General features: G+C 46.6%; 2 protein-coding genes across 2 annotated transcripts in view; one reads left to right on the plus strand and one right to left on the minus strand.

The window, feature by feature from the left end:
* Nucleotides 1-12,874, minus strand: part of LOC137377781 (sodium- and chloride-dependent neutral and basic amino acid transporter B(0+)-like) — a 392,958-nt gene that overhangs the window by 372,679 nt on the left and 7,405 nt on the right. The window lies entirely within an intron of this gene.
* LOC137377443 (sodium- and chloride-dependent neutral and basic amino acid transporter B(0+)-like) overlaps nucleotides 11,821-12,874 on the plus strand; it is a 28,624-nt gene continuing 27,570 nt past the window's right edge. The window contains exon 1 of the mRNA XM_068047022.1: nucleotides 11,821-12,003. Coding sequence (XP_067903123.1) covers nucleotides 11,821-12,003 — 183 coding nt within the window. The remainder of the gene's footprint in view (nucleotides 12,004-12,874) is intronic.

Raw genomic sequence — 12,874 nt, forward strand, 5'->3', positions numbered from 1 at the left:
TTGCAGTTTTAAAAACTGCTGTGGAAGACATAGTAAAACTTTATTATGCTTCAATGACCTTGTTGGAAACAGTCATTGTCCGGAATTATACGCCACCCTGATGAGCGGGATGGTGGTGGGGGGGTGGCATAAAATGGAGTGGGAGGCACCGGGATCCCTTCCTGACCCGCTCCCACCTCCGCCACCACTTTACGCAGGGCGGAGGCAGCGGAAAATGGCCCACTCGCCCCAGGCCAATCAGGGCCCTTAAGTGACCACTTAAGGGCCATTGCTTGCCTCCAAATGGATTTTACGCATGGGACACAGACACCCAGGAGCTGGGAAAAGCTGCCTAACAAAAGCAGGCGGCTTCCGAGCGTCCCGGGGTGGCACTCATGATTGGGCACCCTGTGCCCAATGGAGGGCCATGCCTGCTACCCGAACCACCCCCAAGACCTAACATGCCCACCTTCCCCCCAATTGACCACCCTTGCCTCGCTGGAGCACCCTGGCGAGGCAAACAATATTTCCCTTCCCACATGGCTCCCAGGCATCTTGCCTTCATAATGAGCTGCAGTCCCAGCAGTGGCCACCGCTCCTGGTGGTGCTGCTGGGACTAAGAGCTGCCGGCCCGCTGATTGGCTGGCAGCTCTATTCGGCGGGACTTTCTATCTTAAGTGCGTGGAAACCCCGCCTCACATCACTTGAAGCCGGGGACCCGCAAAATACAGGTCGGATCCCCAGGCGAGGTGAAAGCGGGTTCACCACTGACCTTTCAGTCGGTGACCGGCTCTCGTCTGCCTGCTGTAAAATTCGGGCCATTAACTTTCTTTTTGCTGTGAATTGGATTATAGGACAAGTTTTACAAGTATGTCAAAGATCAGTAACTGCAATGTGCATCATTTACTATCTAGTTTAAGAACAGATAACCTGAGTGGCCAATGTCTTTTGAAAGTTGTCTGTATCATATTACATTGCATTTCCTTTGGTAACTGGTAAGAGATTAGGCTCGGATATAAATTGGTTAGTCTGGAGTACAACCTTACAGATAGCGACTAAACATTTTATAACTGAATAGTACAGACAGTAACGAAACTCAACTTTTTGCAGAAAAGTTTTGTGTTAATAATTTAATAATTATCTTGTCAGAACTGAATCAGAAGCAAAAGTGACAAACTGAGATATGGACATAAATGAATTTAAGAGAATCACTTTATTGAAGGAATTGAAGGGTGCTCTTTATTTGTAATTGTGTTTATCTAATTTTGTCACTAGCTTTGGTGAGTAAATGACAATTTGTCCATGAGAGATTCTGTTGGTTCTGTATTTTAGAATCCAATAACTAGCTTAACAACCTGTCAATCTGAATAAACTAACCTAGGCTACCTACTGTTAATCTCTCTGTCCCTTCCTGTCCCTTTCTGCTTTTCTGTTTTACATGACTCTTCTGAAGTATTATCTGCTCCATCCTCTAACATTCTCCTGATTTGTAGATCACTGCCCTGTTGTTGGATGTCTTGTCTTCAGACACATATTACAAGCAGATGGAGAAATTACACAACCATTGACCATAAAGGTTAAATTGTTTTGTGACAACAACAGTGAGAAATGGTCCATCTTCCTATTGCTGATTTTTTTTTTACTGCCTCACCTCAATAACCACAATAACAATCCTCTTCTTGAGTTTCATGGTTTATTGGATGAATTTGTACTCCTGACACAGTGGGAATCCACAGAGGTCATCCGATAATGTCCATCTATCACCCCGTGACATGTTGTAGCGAGCTCTATTCTGCCAACAAAAGTATCTTGCATTGACATTATATGCTATTTTGCCTGCTGGCTAGCTATTACAGTTTTGCTGCTCTCCATTGATATTTGTATGCTTAGCTACTTTATTTATAGGGAGAAATGTGTTGTAAATCGGACTGTGATTTGGTGGCATTAGATTGGCTGTACACTTTATACACAGATTAATTGCCTCCAAGTCCCTGGCTGAGTCAATAGTTTTATTTATTTAATTTATTTATTTAGAGATACAGTACTGAAACAGGCCCTTCGGCCCACCCAGTCTGTGCCGACCATCAACCACTTATTTATACCAATCCTACACTAATCCCATATTCCTACCATATCACCTTCCCTATATTCCCCTACCACCTACCTATACTAGGGGCAATTAAAATGGCCAATTTACCTATCAACCTGCAAGTCTTTGGCTGTGGGAGGAAACCAGAGCACCTGACGAAAACCCACGCGGTCACAGGGAGAACTTGCAAACTCCACACAGGTAGTACCCAGAATTGAACCCGGGTCGCTGGAGCTGTAAGGCTGCAGTGCTAACCACTTTGTCAAAAGTGGCACAGTGGCGCAGTGGTTAGCACCGCAGCCTCACAGCTTCAGCGACCTGGGTTCAATTCCGGGTACTGCCTGTGTGGAGTTTGCAAGTTCTCCCTGTGTCTGCGTGGGTTTCCTCCGGGTGCTCCGGTTTCCTCCCACATGCCTAAGACTTGCAGGTTGATAGGTAAATTGGCCATTATAAATTGCCCCGAGGATAGGTAGGTGGTAAGGAAATATAGGGACTGGTGGGGATGTGGTAGGAATATGGAATTAGTATAGGATTAGTATAAATCGGTGGTTGATGGTCGGCACAGACTCGGTGGGCCGAAGGGCCTGTTTCAGTGTTGTATCTCTAAAAAAAAATGTCCGTGGTGCAACATGTTGCTGCCTATCCCTGCTCTTTCTACTTCTTTTAATCCATGTTCCAGCATTGACTGAAGGAGAATCAGAATGAGAGAAGGAGGATCAGTAATGCTGATACCCTTATCATCGACCGCTCAGTGATGACCCTTTGCACAATGGCCAGTACTGTCTCCTCCATGGGGGTTGATGAATTGCTGGCAAATTGTGCAAACTGTGAACTCTGGGTGTGAGGCTTGCAACAGTGTTAAGTCTGTGAGGGTGAGGTGAAGCATATGAATTTTTGTGGTCAGTGCTGATTGATAGGGGGAAATTTTAACACCTGCCCCCCCACCCCACTAAAATGGGTTGGTTGACATGGAAGATGTAGAACAATCTGAAACCTGCCTTCGACCCACCCAATTCTGGTTTTCATGAGGCAGAATAGGCAGCCAACATATTATAATGAGGCTGCATCCCTCAGAACTAACCACCATTTTAAATTTAACCCTGGCCAACCTGATTTCCCGGCCGCAGGAAACCCGTCGGCTAAAGGGAGGCGAGAACTGCTGGATCCAGGAAGTATGAGCCTTTCTACTGACCTGCTGGATCCAGTTTGCCTGCTTCACCTGTGATCCTTTGATTGGGCATCCTCCCCACTCACCCCCACCCAACCCCTCTGATCTCCTTCTCCTCCCTCACTGACCCTACTGATCTCCCCTGTGGTCTCCAGTCCCTTCCTCGCTGCTATCTTCTCCCTGGCTGTGGCCAGGTGTTGAAGGCCTACTTGTCCGACAGCCAGCGCCAGTCTCTCAATCCAGCTGGCTGTGGCCAGAAAACAGAAACAAAAAATGTTAATCAGGTCCGGTGGATAAATTTGGCAGGAACTGAGGGAAATCCATTCTTCTGCGTTTCCTGACCTCAAAGCAGCACCACTCCCTCCCGCCTCCAAGCTAATATCCATCCCATGGAGATTGTAGGTAAATGGGTGTTGGGAGTGTTGGAAATTGAGCAGTGGATGAGGTTAATGCTGCAGTTGGTAGGAAATGCCATTTGAAATGAACTCACTTGACAAGTCATGTGAGATTGTTAAACTTCTTCCTGCAGAGGAATCTTTACTCACTGTTAAGCACCATTAATTGTACCATATCAATGTATCCACTGTTTAGGTTTCGGTTTGGCTTTTGTTGCCTACCCAGAGGTTGTTGCACAGTTGCCATGGGCACCTTTATGGTCCATTTTATTTTTCTTCATGCTGGTCACTTTGGGACTCGACAGTCAGTTTGCAAATTTAGGTAAGGGCATCATTATTTAATTGAATCTATCTGTTTACACTTTATAAAAAGGAAATTGTATAAAGTATTATGTTTGTCACATAAGGTGATAAATTTCTTCTGGTAATGTAATTGGATGAATGCTTGATGTATTTGTGTATCAATTCTTTGCTCACTGTCTTACTGCACTCAGTAATGTTCAGATTCACTGCTTTGTAACTTATTTTCAGGTCTATAGTAATCCATTCAGGCATCAGTAATATTCACGATTCAAAATCAGACAAACTGGAAATGAGGCCAATTTTTTTCTTTTTTTCTTCTTTGGCCTCCTTATCTCGAGAGACAATGGGTAAGCGCCTGGAGGTGGTCAGTGGTTTGTGAAGCAGCGCATGGAGTGGCTATGAAGGCCAATTCTAGACTGACAGACTCTTCCACAGGCTGCAGATAAAATTGGTTGTCGGGGCTGTTACACAGTTGGCTCTCTGTTTGCGCTTCTGTCTATTTTCCTGCCAACTGCTAATTTTCTTTGACTCGCCATTCTTAGTCCCGCCTTTATGGCTGTCCGCCAGTTCTGGCGATCGCTGGCAACTGACTCCCATGACTTGTGGTCAATGTCACAGGACTTCATGTCGCATTTGCAGACGTCTTTAAAGCGGAGACATGGACGGCTGGTGGGTCTGATACCAGTGATGAGCTCGCTGTACAATGCGTCCTTGGGGATCCTGCCATCTTCCATGCGGCTCACATGGCCAAGCCATCTCAGGCGCCGCTGGATCAGTAGGGTGTATATGCTGGGGATGTTGGCCGCCTCGAGGCCTTCTACATTGGAGATACGGTCCTGTCACCTGCTGCCAAGGTTTCTCCAGAGGCAGCGAAGATGGAAGGATTTGAGACGTCGCTCTTGGCTGACATACGTTTTCCAGGCCTCGCTGCTGTAGAGCAAGGTACTGAGGACACCGGCTTGATACACTCAGACTTTTGTGTTCTGTGTCAGTGTGCCATTTTCCCACACTCTCTTGGCCAGTCTGGACATAGCAGCGGATGCCTTTCCCATGCGCTTGTTGATTTCTGCATCTAGAGACAGGTTACTGGTGATAGTTGAGCCTAGGTAGGTGAACTCTTGAACCACTTCCAGAGCGTGGTTGCCAATATTGATTGATGGAGCATTTCTGACGTCCTGCCCCATGATGTTCGTTTTCTTGAGGCTGATGGTTAGGCCAAATTCATTGCAGGCAGCCGCATACCTGTCGATGAGACTCTGCAGGCACTCTTCAGTGTGAGATGTTAAAGCAGCATCGTCAGCAAAGAGGACTTCCCTGATGAGGAATTTCCGTACTTTGGACTTCGCTCTTAGATGGGCAAGGTTGAGCAACCTGCCCCCTGATCTCGTGTGGAGGAAAATTGCTTCTTCAGAGGACTTGAACGCATGTGAAAGCAGCAGGGAGAAGAAAATCCCAAAAAGTGTGGGTGCGAGAACACAGCCCTGTTTCACGCCACTCAGGATAGGAAAGGGGTCTGATGAGGAGCCACCATTTTGAATTGTGCCTTTCATATTGTCATGGAATGAGGTGATGATACTTAGTAGCTTTGGTGGACATCCAATCTTTTCTAGTAGTCTGAAGAGACCAGGTCTGCTGACGAGGTCAAAGGCTTTGGTGAGATCAATGAAAGCAATGTAGAGGGGCATCTGTTGTTCGCGGCATTTCTCCTGTATCTGACGAAGGGAGAACAGCATGTCAACGGTCGATCTCTCTGCACGAAAGCCACTTTGTGCCTCAGGGTAGACGCGCTCGGCCAGCTTCTGGAGCCTGTTTAGTGCGACTCGAGCAAAGACTTTCCCCAATATGCTGGGCAGGGAGATTCCACGGTAGTTGTTGCAGTCACCGCGGTCACCTTTGTTTTTATAAAGGGTGATGATATTGGCATCGCGCATGTCCTGAGGTACTGCTCCCTCGTCCCAGCACAGGCATAGCAGTTCATGTAGTGCTGAGAGTATAGCAGGCTTGGCACTCTTGATTATTTCAGGGGTAATGCCGTCCTTCCAAGGGGCTTTTCCGCTGGCTAGAGAATCAATGGCATCACTGAGTTCCGATTTTGTTGGCTGTATGTCCAGCTCATCCATGACTGGTAGAGGCTGGGCTGCATTGAGGGCAGTCTCAGTGACAACATTCTCCCTGGAGTACAGTTCTAGGTAGTGCTCAACCCAGCGGTCCATTTGTTTGCGATGGTCAGTGATTATGTCCCCTGATTTAGATTTGAGGGGGGCGATCTTCTTGATGGTTGGCCCAAGAGCTCTCTTTATGCCATCATACATTCCTCTGATGTTTCCGGTGTCTGAGGCCAGCTGAATATGACTGCATAGGTGTTGCCAGTAGTCATTTGCGCAGCGCCTGGCTGTTCTTTGTGCAGTGCTTCTGGCTGCTTTAAGTGCTACGGATGTTAACTCGCTGGGGGCTTTCTTGTAGTTTAACAGTGCAATGCGCTTAGCAGCTATGACAGGTTCCAGCTCTTCATTATGAGACTGAAATCAGTCTGCATTTCTCTTCGCACTTTTGCCGTAGGTGGTCAAAGCTGACTCATAGATGACGTCTCAATACACCTCCAGTAAGCCACCAAACTATTAGTCATGTCAAAGCCAATCAGCAGATGATGACAGGTGCTGGAAACATCGGCACAAAACCCCATTATTGTGAGCAGGAGCACAGAGGCCTGAACCAACACATTCTACTGTATCATCATGAAACTGACAGGCTGGGTATAGCATCACCAGGAGAGGCAGCTGAAATATTGAGACCCAGCTTAGATCACAGGCCTCAAGATCACATGTGTACAGTGTGTAGGGCCATCAGCAAGCCATGCAAAATTCTGTTGGTCAGTTCCAAACTGCCTTCATTCTGAAACAAAAACAAGAAATGCCGGAATCACTCAGCAGGTCTGGCAGCATCTGTGGAAAGAGAAGCAGAGTTAACGTTTCGGGTCAGTGACCCTTCTTCGGAACTGACAAATATTAGAAAAGTCACAGATTATAAACAAATGAGGTGGGGGTGGGGCAAGAGACAACAAAGGAGAAGGTGCAGATTGGACCAGGCCACATAGCTGACCAAAAGGTCACGGAGCAAAGGCAAACAATATGTTAATGGTGTGTTGAAAGACAAAGCATTAGTACAGATTAGGTGTGAATACACTGAATATTGAACAGCAGCAAGTGCAAACCTGAAGAAAAACAACCTGAAAAAAACAGTGGGTAAGCAAACTGAACAAACTAAGATGAAATGAAATAAATGCAAAAAAAGATTGTAAAAAATATAAAAAGGAATGTAAAAAAAGGAAGAAAAAATAACTAAAAATGAAAGTAAAATGGGGGGCTGTCATGCTCTGAAATTATTGAACTCAATGTTCAGTCCGGCAGGCTGTAGTCTGTCGAATCGGTAGGATTCATTCTGAGGTTGATTAATATTCAGAATTTCATTCTATGCCACTCATGAGTTGAGCTGTGGATTACATGCAATCGACACCAGAGAGAGCAGTAGCTTCTGCTACAGTGAAAAAACTTAGTAAATGGCTGTGGTAATAAACCCTGGCTGGATTGTGATTTCATTCTGCAAATGTAAAGAGTTTCAAATATTGGAAATGCCCATCTCACTGTTCGGGACCGCAAGCACAATAAAGGTGAGAGTTCTGCCCCATTCCCTTTGGATGGATATTGTCCATTGTATCCCAGCATCCCATTTATAAGATTGATCGCACACCTACTATCAAGAGGTTCTTCATCCACAAAGGTGTTCAGAGGGCAAGAGAGAGACAGAGGGAAATGTCCCGACTCCAGAAAAGTATGCAAAATCTGCTCCGGTTGCAGTCAATGGGGGTCGAGGTCAAGGAGGACCTCCAGGAGGTGAAGTGCCAGCAGGCCTCGCTCTTTGCCAAGGAGGCCTCCAAGATCATCTTCCGGTCCAGAGTCCGCTCCATCGAGCAGGATGCGACGTGCTCGCGTTACTTCTTCCAAAAGGTACACAGAGAGAGCTCTGTTTTCAGCAGCCTGAAGGAAGAAGATGGCTCAGTAACGTCTTCGCAGTCCGACATACTAAGGATCTGCAAATCGTTTTATGCTGGGCTGTATGACGCGAAGCCCACAGACAGCACAGCCTCCCAGTCCTTCCTGTCATCTATCACAGAGGTCTTAGATGACAGCAGGAGGGAGGGACTGGACAAGCCGCTAACTCTAGACGAGCTGACAAAGGCCGTTGAGTCCTTCGAGACGAGTAAAACTCCCGGAAGCGACGGCTTACCGGTCGAGCTGTACTCGGCCCTGTGGGACTGGGTCGGCTCGGACCTGCTGGAAGTATACGAGAGTATGCTCCTGGCCAGCAGCATGTCAGAATCCATGAGGAAAGGCATCATCACCCTCATTTACAAGCGGAAGGGGGAGAGGGCAGAAATCAGGAATTGGCGGCCCATCTCACTGCTTAATGTTGACTACAAGATTCTGTCCAAAGTCATAGCTAGTCGAGTCAAGTCTGCTTTGGAGTTGGTGATCCACCCTGATCAGACCTGTACTGTACCCGGCAGGAAGATCTCTGATAGTCTCGCGCTACTCAGGGATACGATCGCCTACGTGCGGGACAGGAGGGTGGACACCTGCCTCATCAGCCTGGACCAGGAGAAGGCTTTTGACAGGATATCGCACACCTACATGATGGACGTGCTTTCCGAAATGGTGTTTGGGGAGGGAATCTGCAATTGGATCAAACCGCTCTACACAAACATCAGTAGCGCAGTCTCAATCAATGAGTGGGAATCGGAAAGTTTCCCGATCCAATCTGGAGTCAGACAGGGCTGTCCTCTCTCCCCGGTCTTGTTTGTTTGCTGTATTGAACCCTTTGCTGAGTCTATTAGGAAGGATGCGAGCATAAGAGGGGTGACAATCCCAGGCAGCGGAGGCACTCAGGTGAAAACCTCCCTGTACACGGATGACGTCGCCGTCTTCTGCTCAGATCCGCTGTCCGTGCGCAGACTGATGAGCATCTGCAACCAGTTCGAACTGGCCTCGGGAGCCAAAGTTAACCACGGCAAAAGCGAGGCCATGTTCTTTGGGAACTGGGCTGACCGATCCTTTGTCCCCTTAACCGTCAGGTCAGACTACCTGAAGGTGCTGGGGATATGGTTCGGAACGGCCGGGGCGTGCACCAAAACCTGGGAGGAGCGAGTAGCCAAGGTACGACAAAAGTTGGGCATTGGGGGCAGCGATCTCTCTCCATTGTGGGTAAGAACCTGGTCATCAGGTGCGAGGCACTCATGTTGTTGCTGTATGTGGCGCAGGTCTGGCCCATACCCCACTCCTGCACTGTGGCAGTCACCCGAGCCACTTTCCGCTTCATCTGGGGATCTAAAATGGACCGGGTCTGGAGGGACACGATGTTCAAATCACTGGACAAGGGCGGGGAAAATGTACCCAACGTGGCCCTCATCCTGATGACCACCTTCGTGTGCAGCTGCATCAAGCTGTGTGTAGATCCCCAGTACGCAAACTCCAAGTGTCACTACGTGCTGAGGTTCTATCTGTCCCCAGTGTTGCGAAGGATGGGCCTGGTCACATTGCCGCGGAACACTCCATGCAGTTGGACCGTGCCGTACCACCTATCCTTCGTGGAGCAATTTCTGTGGGAAAACACCTTCGACCACCGATCCATCAGGCAGTGGTCTGCACGGAACGTCCTCAAGGCCCTACGGGAAAAGAAGACGGGGGATCCTGTCAGATGGTTCCCCGAGCAGACCGCCAAAGTCATTTGGCGGAATGCCTCATCACCAGAACTTTCAAACAAGCACCAAGATGTAGCTTGGCTGGTGATGAGAAGGGCCCTCCCCGTCAGATCCTTCATGCACGCCCGAAGTCTCGCCCCCTCCGCGCAATGCCCCCGCGGTGGCTGTGGTGGGGAAGAGACGGTCGCCCACCTCCTTCTGGAATGTGTCTTTGCAAAGCAGGTGTGGAAAGAGATGCAGTGGTTTTTGTCGAGGTTCATCCCAAGCAGCTCTGTAACACAGGAGTCTGTGCTCTACGGGCTGTTCCCAGGGACGCACACCGAGATAAACATCAACTGCTGCTGGAGGACTATCAATTCGGTGAAAGACGCCCTTTGGTCTGCCCGAAACCTGCTCGTCTTCCAGCGCAAAGAGTTGTCCACGATCGAATGTTGCAGACTGGCACATTCCAAGGTCCAGGACTACGTGCTGAGGGACGCACTAAAGCTTGGGGCAGCCGCAGCAAAGGCTCAATGGGGAAAGACCACAGTGTAAGGTCCCCCCACCAAGGTGAACTGAGGGGCTGGATCCATGGGAAACCCCTCGAGCTGTATCGGGAAAATTTTGTGTGCTGCAAATGTAAAAATGTATATGGTATTACAATGAAATGGAAGAGTTGTGAGGCAACTCATGATTGTATTGAAGGAAACTGATCACCTTTGCACTGTTTGTATTTTTTCACTTGATGCTGTTTTAAACTGTTTGGGAATGTAATTTTTACAGATTTTTATGAATAAAGTATATTTTGGAAATAAAAAAAATCTACTATTTCTTCTGTATAGGTGCAAAGTAATAATACCCCTGACTAAGAAAAATCTAGTAAGCGCAAATTTGAAAATTTCAATTGACCCCCAGTTACAACAACCTTTTTGTGAGAACGAGTTCCAAATTTCCACTGCTCTTTGTGTGAATAAATATCCCCTGACATCACCCCTGAATGGCTAAACTCGAATTCTAATGTTATGCCCTTCATCATAAACACATCAATTCACACCTGAATCATATACTCAGGGAAATACGAGTCTCGTTTATGCAACAACTGCTCATCATTTACCTTGTTCACCTTCATTGAACATATTGTTTGCCTTTGCTCTGTGACCTTTTGGTCAGCTATGTGGCCTGGTCCAATCTGCACCTTCTCCTTTGTTATCTCTTGCCCAACCCCCACCTCACTTGTTTATAATCTGTGACTTTTCTAATATTTGTCAGTTCCGAAGAAGGGTCACTGACCCGAAACGTTAACTCTGCTTCTCTTTCTACAGATGCTGCCAGACCTGCTGAGTGAATCCAGCATTTCTTGTTTTTGTTTCAGATTTCCAGCATCTGCAGTATTTTGCTTTTATTTTAGTGTTTAATTCACTGCCACTTCTCTTCCAGGAATGCCTACCTTGAAGAAGTTCTGCTCTTCTCTCCGACGGGATTTTCGTTTGTCTCTTTTACCTTGTTCACCTTCATTGAACATATTGTTTGCCTTTGCTCTGTGACCTTTTGGTCAGCTATGTGGCCTGGTCCAATCTGCACCTTCTCCTTTGTTATCTCTTGCCCAACCCCCACCTCACTTGTTTATAATCTGTGACTTTTCTAATATTTGTCAGTTCCGAAGAAGGGTCACTGACCCGAAACGTTAACTCTGCTTCTCTTTCTACAGATGCTGCCAGACCTGCTGAGTGAATCCAGCATTTCTTGTTTTTGTTTGCTCATCATTTAATCCTTTTAGCCCCAGTATCATTCTACTGAATCTGTGCTGCATCCCTTACAGAGCCAGTATATCTTTCCTGAGGACTCCAGAACTGCGTACATTACTCCAGATACAGTCTGACCAGAGCTTTATACATTTGAAGCACAACTTCTACTCTTTTGTATTCCAAACTCCGAGAATGAAGATTAATATTCCATTCGCCTTTTAATTACAGTTTGCAGCTGTCCACTACTTTTGAGTGATTTCTATAGTTAAACCCGTAACTTTCTCTGTTCGTCCACAGTTCCTAGTTTCTCACATTTCAGAAAATTCTCAGATATATCTATTTTAAGTCCAAAATGAATGATTTGCACTTTCCCCTTTGTCACTTTTGTCCACTCACTAAATCTATCGATGTCTCTTTGCAACTTTGTGCTCCCATTTGCACAATTTACTGTGCTGTCTATCAATGTCCTCAGCAAACTTGAATATATGGCTTTCCATTCCTTCATCGAAGTCATTGATAAATATAATGAAAAGCTGAGGCCTCAGTACAGACTCCTGGGAGGCATTACTACTCACATCCTACCAAATGGAGTACATACTGTCATGCAGACCCCCACCTGCCAAGAATGAGGCATATTAATTTTGTCATATGAACGTTAATTTTAAACTGTTGCTGGAGTGAAGAAATGACTTGTTAAAAAGATCATCAGACCTTTGACTGGAGGACATTGCATACTGAGAGACAGTGCTTGTGGAGACAAAGAAATACTCCCTGGTCCAATTAACCCAAATGGATTTTGATCACCAGACATTGAAGATGTAAGTAGCTCACATTACAATGTCTGCTAAGATGGAGAATGCACAAAGACAGGACTGGTTAAACCAGTTGGTCACATGACTAACCAGCTGGTCCAGGTTTTTTAAATTGAGACTAGAGTTTGCAACTGAAGCTGGAACAAGAAACCTCTCTCTCCTGGCTGTCGCTCTCTCACTTTCTCCCAAGCTACCAGACCCACGGAAGAAACGTAAACCTCAAGAGAAAAAAGAATCCTACATCAAAACAAGTTGAAGCATGCACTGGGCCCCAACGAACAGCAAGACTTACCAGCAACCCTCCACATTGAACTTACAGGACTGTAGCTATAATCCAGATATTTCCACAAACTTTTCCCCTTTATTCATTTCTACTTTCTTGGTCTCCATCTGCTCTGTGTGTTTATAGTCTATGCATGCTAGTGTGGTCACGTCGCATATTTGTAGTTGTTAACCGGATTAGAGTTTAAGATTAATAAACCTCACCTTTCTTGTTTAAATCGAAGGAAATCTGTCTGATTTCTTTGCCTTACAATTGGAGCAATGAATAAAGATTCACTGAGGCGGAGCTAAAAAAAACAGTGTTTCTAAAATTAAACCCATTTACGGTTAGACCAGGCAAAGGCTGAGAGGGAGCCCCGAGACCCCT

Source organism: Heterodontus francisci, chromosome 15 (genome assembly GCF_036365525.1).
Source record: "Heterodontus francisci isolate sHetFra1 chromosome 15, sHetFra1.hap1, whole genome shotgun sequence".
In the NCBI taxonomy this organism is placed as follows: domain Eukaryota; kingdom Metazoa; phylum Chordata; class Chondrichthyes; order Heterodontiformes; family Heterodontidae; genus Heterodontus; species Heterodontus francisci.